This window comes from Lacerta agilis, chromosome 9 (assembly GCF_009819535.1).
Source record: "Lacerta agilis isolate rLacAgi1 chromosome 9, rLacAgi1.pri, whole genome shotgun sequence".
NCBI classification, from domain to species: domain Eukaryota; kingdom Metazoa; phylum Chordata; class Lepidosauria; order Squamata; family Lacertidae; genus Lacerta; species Lacerta agilis.
In genome coordinates this window covers 3,866,591-3,885,762 of record NC_046320.1, presented here as the reverse complement: position 1 = coordinate 3,885,762, position 19,172 = coordinate 3,866,591, and the positions used below count along the sequence as shown (strand labels likewise).

Genomic DNA, 19,172 nt, shown 5'->3' with positions numbered 1-19,172 from the left:
CCAACATTATCACTGTAGGCACAGTAACTTATGGACTGGATTGTTGCAATTCACTCTCCATAGGGCTGCCCGTGAATACAACTCAAAAACTTCAGTTGCTCCAAAATGCAGCTGGGGTTCCATTTAGAACTCCAATATAATCCCTGTTTTAAAACACCTGCATTGGTTGCCAGGTAGTTTCTGGGTTCAATTCAAGGTGCTTACGTTAGTGTTTAAAGCCCTTAACAACATGAGCCCCAAATTTCTGAAACTATCTTCTTCCCTGTAGATCCTCTCAGGTGTTAAGATCAGCAGTGGGGCCTTCTTGCTAGTTCCACTGCCCTCAGAAGTTTGGGGTGGCAGCCCAGAAGAAAAATTCCCTGGATTTGGAAAACCTAACTAACTACTGACCAGTTGCTAATCTCCTTTCCCTGAGCAAGGTTCTGTAGCTAGTGGTCGCTGACCAGATCCAGGCGCTTTCGGAAGAAACTGATTTTCCGGATCCGTTTCAGTCGGGGTTTAGGCGCAGAAACTGTTTTGGAAACGTGTCCCTGTTAATTCTTCTTGACCTCTCAACGGATGTGGGTGGCACCACTTTGGGGTGGTTCCAGTCCTGATTGGATGGTCATTCCCAGAGGGTGTTGCTTGGAGAATGCTTCTCAGCCATGTGGCACCTTCAATGTGGGATTCTGCAGGGCTCAGTCCTATTCCCCATGTTGTTTAACATCTACATGAAACCGCTGGGTGGGGTTATCCAGAGGTTTGGAGTACGTTGTCAGCAATATGCTGATGACACTCAGCTCTTTTTCTCCTTTACATCTGCACATGAAGCAGTGGAAGTGCTGGACCAGTGTCTTGCCTTGGTAATGGACTGGATGGGAGCCAACAAACTGAAACTCAATCCAGATAAGACTGAGGCACTGTTAGTGGGTGGTTCCCTAGACTAGATGGCTTTAAATTTTGCTTTTAACTCCTGGGTGTTTGTGTTTATATCTATTATTTTATTAGCTTCAATTTTTGTAAGCCATTGTTGATAATAAAAGGAGCTTGGAAAGCTTTGAACGAATTAATGAATAAAACAGGGAAAGGAGTGGCTGGGTACAGAGAAGACGTACATTGTCATGAGGAGGTAGGTTGTTCAGTTCAGGATTTTAGAGAGAAATGTATTAGGCATGTATTTGGTGTCTAATATAAGGTATGGGGGTATACCCTGTTGACTATTTTGTGTCCCCCATTTTTCAGCATTTCCCCCTGAGTGGTGCTCCAACATAGATTCCCTAAAAGAAAGTTTCAAGATGGTGAATCGGCTGAACTGGTCTAGCATTGAACACTCCCAGTTCTCAGGTGGGTCATGTTATGTTATTTCCTTGCACCCTTCACTCTGGTAGAGGGGGAAAGGGGCCCTTCAAAGGCTTAGAGTGGGAAGTAGAGATATAGAGAAGGATCTCTTCAGCAAGAGTAGAGAACAGTGACGCCTAGTTTCTTACCTCTCTCTTTCTCTGGCCCCTGCAGAGTTGATGGAGAGTCTGCGCCAGGCTGAGCGTAAGAACTGGACTCTAGATCAGCATCACATTGCCAACCTCTGTGACTCCCTCAATCACTTTCTCACCCAGACCGGTCAGCTCCCTCACCTGGGAGGCCCGCAGCAGCTTCCCCGAATCTCCGAGTCCTGTGCCATGAATAGTGGCAAACAAGAGCAGCCCATGAACCAAGGTACTCAGCAGGGCTTTCTGGGTGGGGACCTGCCATGGCAGGACAGTAGGTGAGACGGAATCAAAGAGGTGCAGCCACACCACCTCATGTGGCACCGTTTCTAGGGATGGGGATAAAAGGTTCAACAAAGCAATATGTTTTTGTCACATCCGGTCTCCGTCTCTGAGATTTTCCCCGACCTTGATCTGTTTTGCCTGATCCCTTAGTATGCAGGGGGGAGAACAGAAGAGTGTAGTTTGAGGTGCCTGTATCATCGCCAAAAATTCTGAATGTTCAGTGGCCAGACTGTATATCTGAGCAATGCAAAGATGGTAGCAAACACATGCTGCAGTGTTGGCAACTGCCATTACCATAAAGGAGTTTTTTGCCACATAAAGATAGGCTCAGATTTGCACAGGATGGATGGCTAAGCATGTCCAGTTCTTTGCCACTTACACAGCTAGCAAGTGTGTGTCTATGCATTCTGAGAAATACTGTGTTTTACTGAGAGATGAAAATGTACCTCATGAATGGGTGCATGTGTGTCTGTTTCAAAAGGGCCCAAGACATAGTTTATTAGCCTATCTCAGCTTTTATCATTCTGACTAGTGTGAAGCACTCAAGGAGAACAATCAGGGACCTGATGACCAGTTCTTAGCAACACACGGCGGGTTTAAAACAAGTTACAAGAAAGCATTCTGCAAAAGCTTATTCACAAGTCACCCATGAAACACAGGGAGATAAGAAAGAAAGGCTGTAGCCTTTGCTGAAAAGAATCAGAAGAATTCACAGAGCTTATACAAATGCAAAGACATATTTGCAGTTATCAAAGGGTGTTCAGGTTGCCCCATTTTTCTCTGCTAGAGTGAGATTGCATGGTAGGAATTTATTCCACAATTCAGCCATTTCCAAAGAGTCTTCTGTTGTCCATAATACATGAATGCTCATTATGTTGCATGGATAGAGATATGATGACACATTGTGTGAAAACATCTAAATATTTTTACCTCTTCGACTTCAAATTGTACCCCACCACATTTACTCTAGTGCGGTAAAGTCATATGAATAGCATAGGTTTGTAAATAGCCGCTTACCTGTTCTTCCATCATAGGTAAGAAATGCCTCCAGTTAATCCAGGATGGAATTAATTATACAATGAAAGACTTGTAACATTTTCCAAAAATTACTGAACTGATGTATGAAGGCCTAGTGGGCTAGTAATTTTTGTGGATTTATTTGCAAGGCTGAATTAGTATGCTTTTGAAAGAGCATTAAGATAAAAAGAGGAAGTCTTCAAGAGTTGATCTAGCAAATTTATGTCAACTTGGTAACTATAGTGCTCAGACATGGCTAGTGAGGTAGATGAATTCACATACAACAAAACTGAAACCAAAAACAGATCTCTGTTTTGTAGAAGATGCAAATTGTACATATATCTTTTTGATTTTTTTATATATTGAGAAAGTTGCTAATGGTTTTTCATATTTATATCTGGCAAAGGAGCCAAACCAATTGAATGATAGAAACCACCCCTGATTTTCTGTATCCAAGATGATGCTACAGATAAACTTATAGGAAGACCTGAGGGCATGTGTGGAAGTCACATATCCCACCTTAGTCTTTTTGTGTTTCCAGGCTGCAAGCAGGTAGCTGGAGCTATTGATGGTTCTTTTCCCCCTTTTCTCTGCTAGTGAACTCTTACGGTCAGCCACAGCCTCCCCATCTGTACTCTGGGCCATCTCCAATGTACCAGATTTCCACCCAGGACACGCCAGGGTATAATCGTCCAGGTAAGGCTGAGTTTTGAGATACTCTTTGAACATAAAAAGTTGAATAATTTCATTTCTGGCTTGCTCCAGGGTCTAGCTGGCAAGTATAAATCATCTGCTTTCTGCTATCATCTCTTTCCCTAAATATATACAGATGATTTCTAGCAAATGTTTGAGTTAGGTGCTTAGTTACACAGGCTAAACCATCCACACATTGCTTGGTCCATATGCTTAGTTACTACAGTGAACCCTCGTGTTACGTTACCTTCGGGTAACGTAACTTTCGGGTTGCAAACCTGGAAGTGTATATTTCCGGGTTTTGCTGCGCACGCATGCGCAAAAGCGCTGTATTGCGCCGCGGGCACAGAAGTGGACTTTTTGGGGTACGTACGGACCCCTGGAATGAATTAAGTTCGTATCCGGAGGGTCCACTGTACTGCAGGTGTAGAATGGAAAGACTAAAAGTGCATGGGACTGGGAAATTCAGAAAACAGAAGGAAAGTTGAGGTGCTAATATTTACCTGTCATGTGGTTGAAGGAACTTGGAAAGGCAAAAAACTGAGCAGACTTACTTATTAGTTCCAGTGAAGCCCAGTGTCCCTGCAGACATTGTCTCTCTTTACCACCGGACAGCAAAATCCACCTGGGCCTTGCAGAGTCTAGTCAAAATGCTTCTTTCCTTGCAATTAATCTCCTGTTTTATCCTGGGTTCTTTCAAACCTTTCAATTCATTTAAACATAGAAAAAAATTATCCTTTGGGAAAGGGGCCTCTGCATGAAGGAGTCCAGAATAATTCTGAAGAAAATGACAAACACAGTTCAGATACAAGGAGTACGGAGAAGATTGGTGTGATCCCAAATAGCTGTACAAACTATGAATACTGTACAGTGTACATCCAGTAACAGGGGAAATTTACCAGTAAACCTCACCTCAGTCTGAACCAGGCTTTTCACAAAGGTCCAGTCTGAGCATGAGTCATTATAGTAAAAAGACACAGGTAATGTGCTTTCCTGGGTCTGCCTAAGTCATGCCAGCTGTTTTACCACAGGGTTAAAGCAAAGTCCACAACTCAGATCTCATCTTTGCTGAAAAGTGGTTCAGCTTGGCCCTCTCAGGGAATGCAGGATATGCTTTTGGGCTCAAACCATTCACTCACAAGAGATAACAGACAAAGTGTTGCTTGCATTAGATATGACATTGGATTCTGGAATTAATTGAAGCAATTGTAGCCTCCTGTTAAAGGCCTGAATATGTTGACAGTCTCACATATGCCACCAGGGCCAAGCCAAAAACACAATTTTGGGGCATGTGCAGAGTTTCAACTGAACTGAGCTGCTCTGTAATGATCATAGTAGTTTATTATCAAGAATTCTACATAATAGACCCCTTGTTTCCTGTTTCCTTCCTTTCTGCAATACATTCAGGTCATCATCTGGTTCCACGGCCGCCTCCAGGTGCCAATGAGGAAATCCCTGATGATTTCAACTGGGATTTGATCACCTAGCAAGTTACAGACTTGATAGCACATCCCTCATGTAGGGTATGGGAAGGGGAGTCTGGGGTTTGGGTCACAAGACCAGCACCTTCAGCCTCTTTCCTTGCCTGTATATAAATATATATTCTCTACTTCCGCCAGAGAAGCTGCCGCAAGATGCTGCCGAAGATAATCCTTCCTTGCGCTCCCTGTTTTACCTTCTTTTCTTCTTCTTCTTTATTATTATTATTATTATTATCATCATCATCAATAATAGTGCACAGCCCTTCTGCTCCATCTTCCAGCTTCGGATTTTATGTGTTTACTGGCACCCTGTGTGGGATGGAGGGTAGGAAAACTGTTTTTTGGTGTCATGAGAAGACCTCGGAAGGAGGAATTCTTGGGGGCATCTTTCTCTTCCTGCATCACCTGCGTTTTAACAATCCCGCTTTCCCTTCAAGGTGGCCAGTGACTGTTTTATTGGCTACAAAAGTGAGAGAGCCCCGTGAATCTTGAAAGTCTGTAATAATTATGTTCTTTCTTAAATGTTGTAAAGGGGGAGGGGGAGGGGGAGGGTTAGACTGGTGTTGAAAGGAGGTCTGCGAACTTTCTCACACCAGCAGGGGCAGCAGGATTAACAAGTGCACAGAATATGAGGCTCTGCGTGTGGAGAATAGCTGGAATATTGGAGTTTGACAGAGACAGGCTTGCCTTAGTGGAAGGTGAGGACTCCTCTCTAGCTGAAACATTGTGGTTACGAGTCTGCTGCTTGGTAGGGACTGAGTGTCTGGGATAGACGATGGGGGCCTTTACCTTTTTTCTACACTGCCTTTTTCAATCACTGCCATTTTGCACTTTCCCCCTCGGCAGACGAAGAAAGCTTGACAGGTCTGGCTTGTATCCGCATCATGTGGCTTGGGTACCAAGATCGAACCAGAATCCTCAGGGCTTGTCTTATCACAGTTCCGCTCCCCTCCTGCTGCCTTCTCTCATAATGCAGTAAGGCTCTTATTTGAATATGCAGATAAGACATAAAAATCAAGAAGTAACTTCTCAACCCTGCAAGGTTTTGTTTTTTTAACTCCTGAATTTGACTTCCTCTCAATTCTCTAGAAAAGTGTTGTGGCTTGTAGGAGCTGAGGGTGTCTTGTCTGCCTTATATAAAATAAGCAACTGGTGCTCCCTGTTTCGTGGATAAACTTAAGGTGAAAGGAGGAACGTAATGCTGAGCAGAGCTTGGTGGGTGGAGGGTTTAAAGCTTTCTGGTAGAGGCTAAGTGATTGTGGAATATCTCTGTGAAGAAGATGCCGAAAGTGTATAGCTGGAAAAGGAGGGCAAGTTGGAAGGGCCCTTCCAAGTCAAGTGGGGTCAGGAAGGGCAGAAGTTCAGTTGTATGGCAGTCCTTAGGAGACAAGGAAGAACAAGGGTGCCAGTGTAGGATTGAATTTTGAACTGGATCTGGCTAGGTGACCTCTTTGCTGCTTTGTTTTCAGTTTCTAGTGTGACTCTCTTTTGCCAGACCTCTTGTTAATCTGCATACTCTTTCAGCTGGAAGCCTGCTTTGTGTGAAGAGGAAACTTAAGTTGGAAGCAAAAAACATCATAGGAAAGTGCTGTGCCCCAGGGTGGGAAGGTTCTGTAGCACTGCTTTTAACTCACTGTTCCATTGGATTTTGGAGGGAGGGAATTTTTGGTTGTTGGGGAATGGGGCCATCATTGTGTGTACTGAGAGGAGTAGAAAATCCCTGAGCTGAATTCCTGGAGGAGTTTTAATGGTTGCCTACACTGTCCCAAGATGAGAATGATGTGACCAGGAACAGGAGATTCTTGTTGGCGAGTGTCTGTGGAACACGCTGTAGAGATGACTTCTCCTCCAGATGCCAATTGGTGCTTTTTACAAGAAGTTTTCGAAGAATAAAATCCACAGAAGGTGGAGGGAATAAAAGATCACTCCTATAGGTATTTAAAGGCGCCTTGTTTGCATATGTAAATATATGCCAGTCAGTGTGCAAATTAGCCACATCCTCCCGTTTGCCTCTGAATTAACTGCATCATTCTCAAGTGGGTTAGTATTGGAATGGACACATGAAGTCATAGACTCAGCACTGGAATTCTGCACTGTGAGCAGCTGACACAGCCTGTCCTGGAAAAACAAGGGTCAGCAGCACAGAGGGCTGGCCGGCCAGCCTGCCTGCCTGTTTGCCTGCCGTGGAGAGAAATCCCTCGTCTGCCCACCCGCTTCAGTGCAGCCCACAATGCTTTATGTCAAGGAGATGGGAGAGGGGTGTGGCCTCACAGATTTATTTTTTTGCATGCTTTCTTAATTAAAAAAGTGAATGTTTATGGTTTAACCCCATTGGTGCCCCTGTTTTAATTTGTTTGTGGCAACTCGTAAGGTGCAACTCACATCATTGGTCTTGGAATCTTGGACAAAGGAAATACAGCCTTGTTCTTACTGAAACAATGCCTGTCATTTTACATACTGCTTGATTCCAGGTTGTCCTTGCATTCGTACCACCTCATGTTACAACCAGAACCCAAAGCCATCCCTTTGTGCAGAGCAGCGTCTATACTGGGAATTTTGCAGGAGCACAGAAAGTGCAGAATTCAGTGTTTCGAGAAACGCCGCTTCCTTTTTCTTTTTAAAAAATGCTTTGTTTGTTATGATTTTAAAGATATGCTTGAAATTGGGAGCTGAAATCCTAGAATCCAGGGAGGTGGTTGAAAATAGCTTATTTCACTGGGGATGTGGCTTGAGTGCCCTTGCATTGCTCCTTCTCATTATTAGTAAACCAGAATAAATTATACAGAATAATAAAATACAAACCTAAACAGTGGCCAACTAGATTACTCAGGGAAGCCCATAGGCAGGGCCTGAAGGCAGCAGCTCTCTCTTGCTCATCCTCAGAGGCATGGCGGCTCTGGTCATGGAGTTTCTATACAGACATCATGACTAGTGGCCATTGATAGAATTATTCTCCCATGAATTTGTCCATCCCCCTTTGAAAGCCATCTCAGCTGACAGCCATCAGCACATGGTGTGGCAGTAAATTCCATAAACTGATTATGCATTGGGTGAAGAAGTGCTTTACAATGTCTTCAATTTATTGCCTTCAGTTTAATTGGATGGCCCTGATTTTTAGTACCGGTAACTCACAACATACACGCGTTTCACTTGTGCACATTCAGCTTTACACACTTGGCTATATATAAATTAATTAAAGGGGATGGGTGTCTGGAGAAAAAAGACTTTGGCAATTCCACTCACCGTTGAACCCAATGTGTTTTGACTATACAGTCGTACCTTGGAAGTCAAATGGAATCTGTTCCGGAAGTCCGTTCAACTTCCAAAATGTTCGGAAACCAAAGTGCAGCTTCTGATTGGTTGTAGGAAGCTCCTGCAACCAATCGGAAGCCCTGTTGGACATTCGGCTTCCAAAAATAGTTTGCAAACTGGAACAATCACTTTTGCGATTGTGATGTTCGGGAGCCAAAACGTTCAGGAACTAAGCTGTTTGACTTCCAAGATACGACAGTACATGATTTTGGCCTTCCCCGTGTGAGCCGAGAGTAATCTGTATCATCATAGAGGATTACATACTTTTATAAATATCTTTTACAGATCAATGTTCTAGGGCATAGAATTAGGACCTTATTAGCCCAGAAGGTTTTTTGTTTTTTTTTAATAACTTAATGAACACCGCCTTGGCTAGGTGCAACAGATCTTAATCGCAGTGTGGAAACAGCTCTACCCAGATATTTCAAACTGAGTTGAATCACTGGTACTTAATTTTAGGTTCTGGTACTTCTGTATGTTTGTTTTTGACATTTGTATCCTACCCTTCTTCTAAGGAGCTCAGGCAACATATTTGGGCTAACCCTGTTTTCTTTTCACAGCAAGTGTGAGGTTCAGAGAGTGAGGTGCCCAGGGTCATGGCTGAATGATCCAACACTGACAGTATTCGTTGCCCCACAATAAATTTCAGTAGAGGAAATTCTGTTGGGTGAGTTGATGTAAGAGCCAAACAGCAGTCAGGAGTTCTAGTAGCCATCAGTGCAGGAATCTAAATTTTGTCTTAAATCCTCTTATATACAGTAGAACTTCACAGCTCAAAGACTTTCAGGTCCAGTGCTGCAGGAAACTTTTAGATTAGTCAGTGATGGGTGCTTCCTTGTTTCAAAGGAGTGACGGAGTGTGATCCAAAATAAAAGTCATGAGTGGAGACTTTTTTTTTTGATACATTATTTTTGCTGAGCTGTGCTATTCATTGAGCAACTTTGACTTTCAAAAGGGAACTTGTCTTTTGAGCATAGTTAAGAAAAGCTGGATGCAGTGATTGGATGGAGCACGATACACATATGGAAGTCGGCTAACTTCCTTGCTGATTCGAGTTTAGAAATAGACAATTTGAGCCCAAAGGGCTTTTCATCAGACCTGCAGCATTCAAAGGGAATCATGTTTTGCACTTAGCTACTTTCTCCAGGACACGAGCAAAGGCTTCTTTAGCCCCCTTTTCTTCAACATACAGGCTTTCTTCAAACCTTTCCTTTTAGGTATATCTGCTGCATACTGGTGGGCCTAGTGTACACACACAACAAATGAGGTGGTAATGATTGGATTGCATCATTTTAGAACTGTCAGGTGAGGCAGTGCCATTTTTGTATGTTTCCCTGTGTTACTTTTCCTTGCAAGGAGAAAACTGCTGGAGAGTGGGTTGAGCTAGGAAACCCCCCCCCCCCCATTTTTCTTTCTACTTGTGCAGAGAATGTATTTTTCAAATGCAGGGAAGCATCCAGAAATGCATGTCCTACTGTGGCATAGTCCATTTTCTTGACTCGTTTGTCAAGAAATGTAGATCAGGCACAGAGTTCTCTAACCATCTCAAGGGGGGACACTTAAGAGAGGCTCTGTCAGACGTATTCCCATTTTGTGAGGCCTTCTAAACCTCTGCTACCAGACTGCCTCCTCTTGGTGCTGCCCCCTCATAGACAACATCAGACGCTTGAAGGGCCAACCACCTGGCCTGTAGACAGGCACTCCTCTGACTCATAGCCTGGTGTTCCCCCTGTGTCACTGGACCAATGAGGTCTTATGGGAGACATTTGGTTCCTGGTGTTCTCCGACGGCCTGTCCCTATAGACCTCAGTGGTTCAGGAGGTTCTTATGGGGCTCCTGTGTGACAGCCTCGGGCACAATGGTTTCTCGAGATTGAGCAGCCAGCTGAGTTCCTGGTTGGCTCCTTAGCAGGTGCATCTGCAGCCCCGGCTGGTTCTGCCCTGCTGCTGGATTCAAAGGTTACAACAAACTTTGACCAGGCAGACCTGGTTTGAATGCTTACCCAGCCACAAAGCTCACTGCGTTACTGGGCCAGTTGCTATCTTGCAAGCTAACCTACCTCTCAGGGTGGTTGTTAAAGGGATGCCCATGACTTTGACCTCCTTGGAGGACGGGTGGGGAAGAAATAGTAGCTTCTTGCCTATGCCCTGCCTGATGCAGAGGTGTCACTCAATTCAAGGCCATCCTTAATAACTTGATCACCAAGCTGCTAGGTGCAGTTTTGTATACACCTAATAGAATATATCCCTGTAATTCTCTGTTGTAATAGTGATGTGTTATTAATACATAGGGTACATTTTACAGAACAGCATAACCAAAAGAAAGCATGAACAAGACAACAAGGGGATGGGAAGGAGGCAAAAGGCCCACAAGAAGGAATGAAAGTTAGAATTTCCCTTCTCTCCCTTCACATATTTCCGAAAGAGACAGAGATGAGAGTTAACTGAAAATATTTCCTTATGGAGAAGGGAAAGGAACAGTTTCCCTCCTTATATCTTCAGTGATCTCTCTCTCTCTCTCTCTCTCTTCCCCTCACAAAACCATAGTTTCATGTTCTTGCTTGGCATGCAGTTTCCCTTAATTTGTCAAGGAAAGGAGAAATTTTCTCTCCAACAAGGAATAAGCTAGGAATCATGAGGCTCCTCTGTTGGCTGCTGTCAAATGCTTTCAAGAGAAGATTGAAAGGAGGCCACTTCCTCCTACCTCTAGCTGTGGATGGAAAAGAAAAACAAGCTCCTATCCCTTGGGAATAGAGAGAGAAAAGACTTAAGAGCAACGCAGCGTCCTAGTCTGTATTGGGTCTTCTGGCTTTTGGTGAAAATTGCCTGTAAGGGTTCTGCTATTGAGATGCCAAGAGATCGATAGAGCCAGGTTGCTTCCTGGGTGCTCAGGCTCTCTGTCACCCTAGTTGGTTTCTCTCTCTCTCTCCCTCCATCCCCCCCAGTATGAGGCAGAATGAATAAACGGTTCCAAATTAAAACCACCTAGTGTTGCTAAGAAGGGAGAGTAACCATAGGATAAACGTGAAGAGGGAAAAATCAAGCCTGTTTTAATCCAGAGAGTTAAAAGCATATGTAACAGCAAAAAACTGGAAAGAAACAATGCATCAGCAGCTGAACAGAATAAATTGTACCCTACAGTGCTTCTGGAAAGGTGCCCAGGTTGGGTGAATTTGCAGTGGGAGAGAATTCGTTAACTAGGCAGCCCCTAAGGTATGCTCTGGAAATAAGCACATTTTGAATGGAGTCTCCAGTAGCCCTGAAAATGGACAGGATACTCGTAGCCGATACCCAAGTCTGCAGGTACTATTTGGCTTGGTTCTGTAGGTTCTCGCCCAGAGCACCCATCTATCTAGCCATGCCTTTGACCAGCAGCACCCCTTTCACTACCTTTTCCTCTCTATTGAGCAGCCGTTCCCACCTAAAGTTAAGAAAGGGTCTTTCCTCCTAGATCTGCTTGCAGAACCTAGGCCTCACCCCTTGCCTACCTCTTCCTTCCTTTGCTTTTAGAAATTAAGCACTGCCTCCAGTTTTCTTTGACAGTGTTTGGTGAACGCAGACCACTTACAAAACAAAGCTGCTGACACTTTTTGCAAGATTTCTGTGCCACCGCTAAAGCTTATTCTGGCTCATCATAAATGGCTATGCTACTTCCTTTCATCAACAGGGAAAACAATATATAACAAGTCAAGTAATACTGTCGGGCACATTTGCAGTGCTAGAAAATTTTGACAAATTTGGATACCACCACCATCACACATGTTGCAAAGATAGGCAGTTGTCCCCATCTCCCCTTCTGTGGTGTAACCCCAGAACTTCACTTGACCCACTCACACTGCAGCACAAAGGGGATTCTCTCTATATATGGCTGCTCTCTATATATGCAAGAGCTCCAGATACTAATTCAAAGTGGCCACATCTGTGCCAATTAAGAATCCACAGCAGCAAGAACAGTTTAGTTGCCTGGAAGCTCCATTTTAGAGGACGGAAACATCAATATCACGGTCAACTGTAGACTTGCTTCTGTCCTGGGAGAAGGCAGTTGAGCATGTGCCTTCCTCACTGAACGCCCCTTCCAAAATCCCTTGCACTGTCTGGCGTGCTTTTTCCCTGAATTTTTTCCCCACAAACACATAAAGAAGTGGGTTGATGCAGCTGTTGGCATAGGCCAATGCTGTGGAAACATGGTTCCACAAAGCCAGTGTCTCATAAAGTGCTGTGCTGGGGTTAGCCAGGAGATACAGCACCCCAATGACATGATAAGGAGCCCAGCAGAGAAAGAAAGTGGTTATCACAAGCAGGATCACCCGTAAAGCCTTCACGCGGGACTTTGCAAATCGGTTTCTGAGCATCTTGAGGGCAATAAGGACGTAGCAGGCAGCCATGATTCCGAAGGGGAGGAGGAAACCAAAGATGCTTCGGGTGACGGTAATGGACACAAGAACGCTTGGCGGCTCATCATAAAAAGGCATTGCCATCGAGTCATTGCTAGTCGGGAGGTTGCCAGAGTAATTGCCAAAAAGAAAATAGTCGGGAAGATCGGAATAAATAACATTGGATATGGCAGTAGCTGGGTGGGAAGATTCGTGTGATGCGTATTCAGGGCTGGTGACTTCCACCGTCAATGAATCTGTATCTCTATTCGTGCCAAGAGTGCTTGGTGTGCTAGAATGCCAAGCCTTGCTTTTGTCTGTATTAAGAATATGGTACCCTGAATACACATCCAAAATTCCGTCTGTGGAAATATCTTCATAGCTACTAGCCTCAAAGGTAGGCTGTTGACTAGAAAACTCTTCGTTGCCGGGAAACAAATAATCTGGCCATCCATCCTCATATTCCTCTCCGTGCCAATTGTAGACACATCTGGCATTGCCCGATTCATCAATGGAGAGTTCGCGATAGAAGAAAGCAGGAAAACACATAACGAAAGCTAGGAACCAGGTAACACCACAGACCACGGATGCAAACCTTACTGTCCGGTGATTCTGACACCAGACAGGCTTCATCACCACAAGGCACCTGTCGATGCTGATGGTGGTGAGGAGGAAGACACTGGCAAACATGTTGAAGATGATGGCGGATGGGATAATCTTGCAGAAGAACCACCCGTAAGGCCACTGCTGATGCAGCGCCAGGTGGACAATGGTGAAAGGCAGGGACAGGCAGCACACAAAGTCAGCCACGGCAAGGTGCAGGAACCAAACCGTGTTCACCGTTCGCTTCATTTTCAGAGCAACGACCCAGATTACCAAGCCATTTCCGGGGAGGCCCAGGAGAAAGGTGATGGAGAAGATGACCAGAGATCCGATGGACATGGAATCCATATGTGGTAACATGAAGGAGTCCTCGGATTCGTAGAAACTCTCATTAGCCATGAATGGAGGCATGTTCTTTAAAAGAAAAGAAAGAAGGAAAAGCCTGAAAAATGCAAACAAACAGAGATTATTAGATGCTGTTCTAAATGGGGAGAGTTTGCAGCCTTGAGAGGGTGGCTAAGGCCACAGTCAGTGGGGAATTACACAGCACAAGCTGCTGCTGAAATGCATGGGAGCTTTGCAGGGGTACCCTTGGGTTCTTGCATCGCTCCCATTTGTTTTAGTCACACTTGTGCAGAAGAACTTCCTAGTGAATTATGCCTCCTGTTTGTTTATTAGTGGGAAGGAGTGGTGTTTAGATGTTCAACTTCAAGCAACGATGTATCTGGGGTTAACCCTGCTAGGGATAGTTCATACATTCAGCAGAGTCAAGTACAGTAGCAAACTTTTTTTCTGGGCTGAATGCTTCAGGCTACAGGTGGAAGCATTTCCTTCGTGCAGGAAGGTGAATTTATTTAAGATGGGAGAGAACTCAAATATTCAACCCTTCACCTGCAGCCTAAAATAGCGCAGTCCAGGGAAAGCTTTAACGCTTGGTTTGTTGCTTGTACGCAGTGAGATTCATTGTCGGTTAAGGTCGAAAGAAGCCTCTCTTTGTGCTGCTGCACTTGATGGAAGATCAAGAAAAGGCGTGCAAACTCAGATGATGTTAACATCTGGAGGACAAGAGGGTGGGACCACATGGGGCAGGAACCCAAAGCTTGTGGAAGCCCCCTGACAGGTTGGTGTCCTCTTGTACAATTCATTTCAATTATACCCTAAGAAGTGGGAATGGTTGGATTCCCATTCTCCAGTAATCGGATGGTGGGTGGAATTCTGTTCTAATTTGTTTATGGGGATGTTGTACAACTTCCATGAATCAATGGTTATCCCAAATTTTTAGTGTCTGTCAATTTCCTAACTGGGAAATGTTCGGGTTTCTTTTTTCTTTTTTAAGAAGTGAATTCATTGCACCCCAGTGCAATTGTGCAAACCTAAATTTCTGGTATTTGATTTAATCCCTCCCACAAAATGGTGACAAATCCAGTGGCCGCCCCAGAGATCCTTTTGTGCTAAGCAATCTCGGCCTTCTTCTCTTTACCCCTTATTCCTTGTACAGAATTAAAGAACACGAGGGCTCTACCCTGCTTCATGAGTGCAGCGAAAGACATCTTTGCCCTATGCCATAAAATCCAAGTGGCCCCACTGTCTCTGCACGTGCGCACACACATTAATTAAATAATACTATCTTGCCTATTGCCACTCTTGAATGATGTCCAGAAATCGAGGCAGCCACCTTCCCATCTCAATGTGGGCCTGGCTTTGTCTATACTTTTGAAACAAGCTTATCTCTACAGGAGCAAGGACCCTCCCTGGTCTGGCTAGTTCTGCACTGTCCTGTTCCGCTTGCTTACATGGATGTATGTACATCGCCAGGATCGGGAGTGGGGTTGCCATTGCATTTCCCCCAACTTGAGCCCACAGCACCCGCCATGGGAAAAGGGATCAGTAACCACGTTCTGCATTAGTCAGAACTTTAAAGAAGCCCAGTGCAAGGGAATTGGATCTGCTCCCCATCCACACAGTGGCAGTCTCAGGAAATTACATTAAGGAAAAAAAGCTTCTAATGGTCAGTTCCACCTGCTTGCTATGATAATCCTAGCTGTGCCTCAAAAGGCTTTTTGTTGGTGGTGGTGGTGGAAATCATTTTGTATAATGACTTGAGCTTAGTTCCTTTTTCTTTTTCTTTGCAAATGATGTGGTTCCCTTTGTGGTAGGGGAAAATGTGTGAGGGGACACCGTTTTTGTCTCTTGTGTATTTTTATGACGTGTGCGATGTTGCAATTATAACCAATGTGTCAGCCATGCAGCAGTGGCAATTTGTGGTCAGTAATAATGAAAGCCCCACCCCAAACATGATGGAATATATAAAAACAAGAATATATGTACAGACCGTTTGGTTGCTTATGAGTTTTGACGGTAGCGCTCTTGTAACCATTTGTTATATTTATTCACAACCATGAGGGCTTAAAACCTGGATTTCTTCAGAAATTTAAGAGTTTCCTTGTCTTATAGTTACAGGTCTGGGGACTACTTATTTTTTAGCACTATGGATCTATTAAAACTGCAATTGTTGAAGCAGGGCACATATCCGTGGTCAATGATTGTGTGGTTATTAGGACTGTGCAACCACATCCTTATTTTATTACATTTTTAGCAGACAGACAACATCAGACAAAATATTGCAACTACACTATAATAGTCCGTATCAAGGCACACTGTTTTAATGATTTAAAAGGGAGTTGACAGAGTGGTCATGATTTGTAGTCCCTGATATAGCAGTTTTAATTTCCAGAGTATGTCTCACACAATATAAGCCTGTGCATTATAAGCTACTGATTTTCATTAAAAACAAAGTGTCTTGTGGCACCTGAAAGGCTGACACATTTGTCTGGGCATCAACTTTCACGGACTATATTCGGATTCCACAGATAACCATGCCATGCATTTGATGAAGTGAATTGTAGTCCATGAATGCTTATATCAGCATACTTTTCTTAGTCTTTAAAGTGGCTCTTAGTCCTTGCTGGAGCAAAAACAGCAAGCACAGCTAGCCTACCCCCTTGGAAACTTGATCCTTATTGGTTTTCGTTAGGAGAGGGAGAGCATTTGGTGGCTTTTTTGCTTTCTTTAGCAGCTCTCCCTTCAGATTTTTCAAAAATGTGAGCAAACTCTGTCTAGAATAAGATCTCTCTTATTCTGGACAGAGCTCCCCAACTATGAATAATCATAAAAACGATGAATTGCTTTTCTCCCCACCCACCCCACTCAATAATTTATACTTTCCCTCTCCAGATCCTGGCTATAGCTTATATTTCTCACATAGGAGCCCTCAACCCCAGTCTCCTGCCCCAGCTAACGCCTACCTTTGCTGTAGGACTGGCTCCGCGCTAGTTTTTGCTGCTGCAGTCTTTGCTCACTAGCTCCTTCTGTCCGACTGGTTCAAGAATAGGAGAAGAAGAAAAGGCAGCTATGGAAAGGAAGTTGCAGACTGCACTTCTAATCACTTTAGGAGAGTCCCCACATAAGGCTGAGCAAGCTTTTAAGAGCATTTTAGTTTTGTTTTTAAGGCTAAACAGCAGAGATCAATCTGGAGAAAGGGTGCCCTTCAGCCATATAGCCTAAAGGGCAGAACATCAGAACTGCTCGGAGTAAATGCACTTCAAAAGTCCATTTTTAAACGAGATGAAATTATTTATTTAATCATTGGAAGTATTTCTAAGCTGCCCTTTAAGCCCAAGCCCTCACATAAGATGCAATGTGTGTAACTTATAAGGACGCAGGTGCCATCTGAAAAATGAAACAAAACACTTCTGGGAATCGCAGAAGCCATTTGTGTTCTCCAAGAAAGGCAGCTGAAAAGAATTGTGCCTTCAAGTTCCTTCTAAAGGCTTAGACTGAAAGGGCAAAGTAAGTTAACAGAACGGAGTTCCATAACTGGGGCCACCACCAAGAAAGCCCTGCTCTCACACACTCTCTAGCCTAATTTCCCCAGTAATGAGGCACAAGAGTAGGACTTCTGTAGTGGCATATGGGCAGTGTCACACAAATGAAGGTGGCCTTTAAGTTAAGCTGGGGTATAAATAAGAATATTATTATTATTGGTAACCAATGCAGTTGGTGCAAAAAATGGTGTCACATGTTCAGATGTCCTGGCGTTCGTTCATATCTGAGTAACTGCATTTTGCACTAGCTGTAGTTTCATAGGCAGCCCTACATGATGGGGCACGATAACAGTCTTAACTTGAGAGGTTCCTATCCTGTCCTAGCCACTCTAATTAGGTTCGCCGCTGGTATAAAGTCTTAAGATGCTAGAAGGTGTTCCCGTATAAGAGCGCAATCCAGAGTAGCCACCATCCCAGCTGTCCGTTGCAAGTCTGTTTTCACCCAAAAGCCAGGTCAGAATGTGGTTTGGAATGGAACTTAATAAGAAACCATTCATCATGCTCAATAAGTAATATGAGTGATTTTCCTGCTGTGTTTCAGGGAAGCTTATCAGGTATTCCTCCATGTGAAGGCTCAGTAATGATGGACTTAATGAAAGGCAGTTTTAGTTCTGCTTTGGTTTCGATATGCAGAGAGGTCTTTTGGGAGGTAACCACAGTCTGCTTTCCACTCCCATTTAAAGAAACAAAACAGAAATGTAAGTTGCCAGTCTTAACCCTGAAATGAAGACAAGGAGGGAGTTTGGATGTGTTTGTGTGCAAACGGGGGGGACGGGACGGACAGTAAGACTCAGCAGGCTCGGCCACCCTTGTCCCCCGTCCCCCAACGAAAGTGTGCATCCTAAAACATGCATCTGCAGTCCATAATGCAGGGATGGCTACCCTATGGTTTGGCCTACAACTCCCCTACTCCTTGACCACTGGCCACGCTGGCAATGGCTGCTGGGAGTTGGGAGTCCAGCATCATCTGCAGCGCCACGCAGGTTCCCTGCTGCTACTGAAGAGATGCTGCCAGCCTGGCTGGCCCTGTCAGGCAGGCACTGGGTGGGTGGGGAGCAACCTGGTAGTGGAGCTAACTACAGCTCCAGCCCATGTGCTCATGCACCGCCATCTTAATGATGCCACCCTCAGACCCAACGTGCAAAAGTCAGGAGTGACTTAATTAAGACAGTGAGTGACACCGAGAGTCTGGGCACACAGCTGTGTGCTGAGCCATCGCTGCTGCCACCAGACGGGGAGGCTTCCTGTCTCAGAAAGGGGATGGATGATCCATCAATGATGTGGGCCATCAGCTTGAACTCACACCACAATCTGAATTATGGCGCTCCTGCCCTGGACATGGGCAGGTGTTGGGAATGGGCTTGGCACAATTAAGATTGCAGCACTGTTAAATTCCTCTGCTCACTGCTGTTGCCGCCACCACCATTATCATGATAGGCAGAAGACCCGCCTGCAAACAAATAAGCCCCCCCCCCAAAAAAAAACCTTGGAGCCCAGATTGTCCACAGAAGAAAAACTGTTGGGGGTAAAAAAAATCCCTGGGGGGTTCCTCCCCCCTTAAATTATACTTCTAGAGAAAACACTTATGTTGGTCACATCTGTTAAAACACAATTAAAATAGCACTTAAGCTATTTGTGGCATTCTTCTTGGTTATTTTTGGAGTAAGATCAAGCCAGTTTCTACACACATAGCTGAATGTTAACAGGAGTCCAAATAATATTAGCTAAAACACGAAATAATAATGCAGAGCTCACAGATGTGGTGCTGGTCACTATGGAATTACCCTTACTGTATCTGGAAATGAAAGGCATACACAGTATTTTGTGCAATAGTTTAGTGATGCAGACAAGCCCAATCCCACCTGCCAATGACTGAAACTCAAAACCACCACTTTTTGGTTTGATATTTTTATAGAAGCAATAATATCCTGCTAGAAACAGAAACTCTGGGGGTGAAACTCTCAGGTTCCTTCTGAATTGAGGTTTTTCTCATGAAAATCCAGGCAGCAGCAAAGAAGGGAATCCTTCCGATTGCTAATGCTAGCTTTATATTGGGGTGGGG

At 44.3% G+C, this 19,172-nt stretch overlaps 2 protein-coding genes across 5 annotated transcripts in view; one reads left to right on the top strand and one right to left on the bottom strand.

The window, feature by feature from the left end:
• The window catches only part of FOXJ2 (forkhead box J2), a 32,623-nt gene extending 25,358 nt beyond the window's left edge, over positions 1 to 7,265 (top strand). For 3 of the 4 annotated variants that reach the window (XM_033159525.1, XM_033159526.1, XM_033159523.1), the window contains 4 exons: positions 1,222 to 1,323; positions 1,492 to 1,692; positions 3,363 to 3,461; positions 4,866 to 7,265. In XM_033159525.1, the coding sequence (XP_033015416.1) occupies positions 1,222 to 1,323; positions 1,492 to 1,692; positions 3,363 to 3,461; positions 4,866 to 4,945 (482 nt within the window). In that variant the 3' untranslated portion in view covers positions 4,946 to 7,265. The remainder of the gene's footprint in view (positions 1 to 1,221; positions 1,324 to 1,491; positions 1,693 to 3,362; positions 3,462 to 4,865) is intronic. The other variant, XM_033159527.1, reaches the window with a different exon arrangement.
• A 4,557-nt stretch (positions 7,266 to 11,822) lies between these two features.
• On the bottom strand, positions 11,823 to 13,677 carry C3AR1 (complement C3a receptor 1). Its single transcript, XM_033160663.1, has one exon. The coding sequence runs from the start codon at positions 13,635 to 13,637 to the stop codon at positions 12,228 to 12,230; it is 1,410 nt and encodes a 469-aa protein (XP_033016554.1). The 5' UTR covers positions 13,638 to 13,677; the 3' UTR covers positions 11,823 to 12,227.
• Positions 13,678 to 19,172: the final 5,495 nt, after the last annotated feature.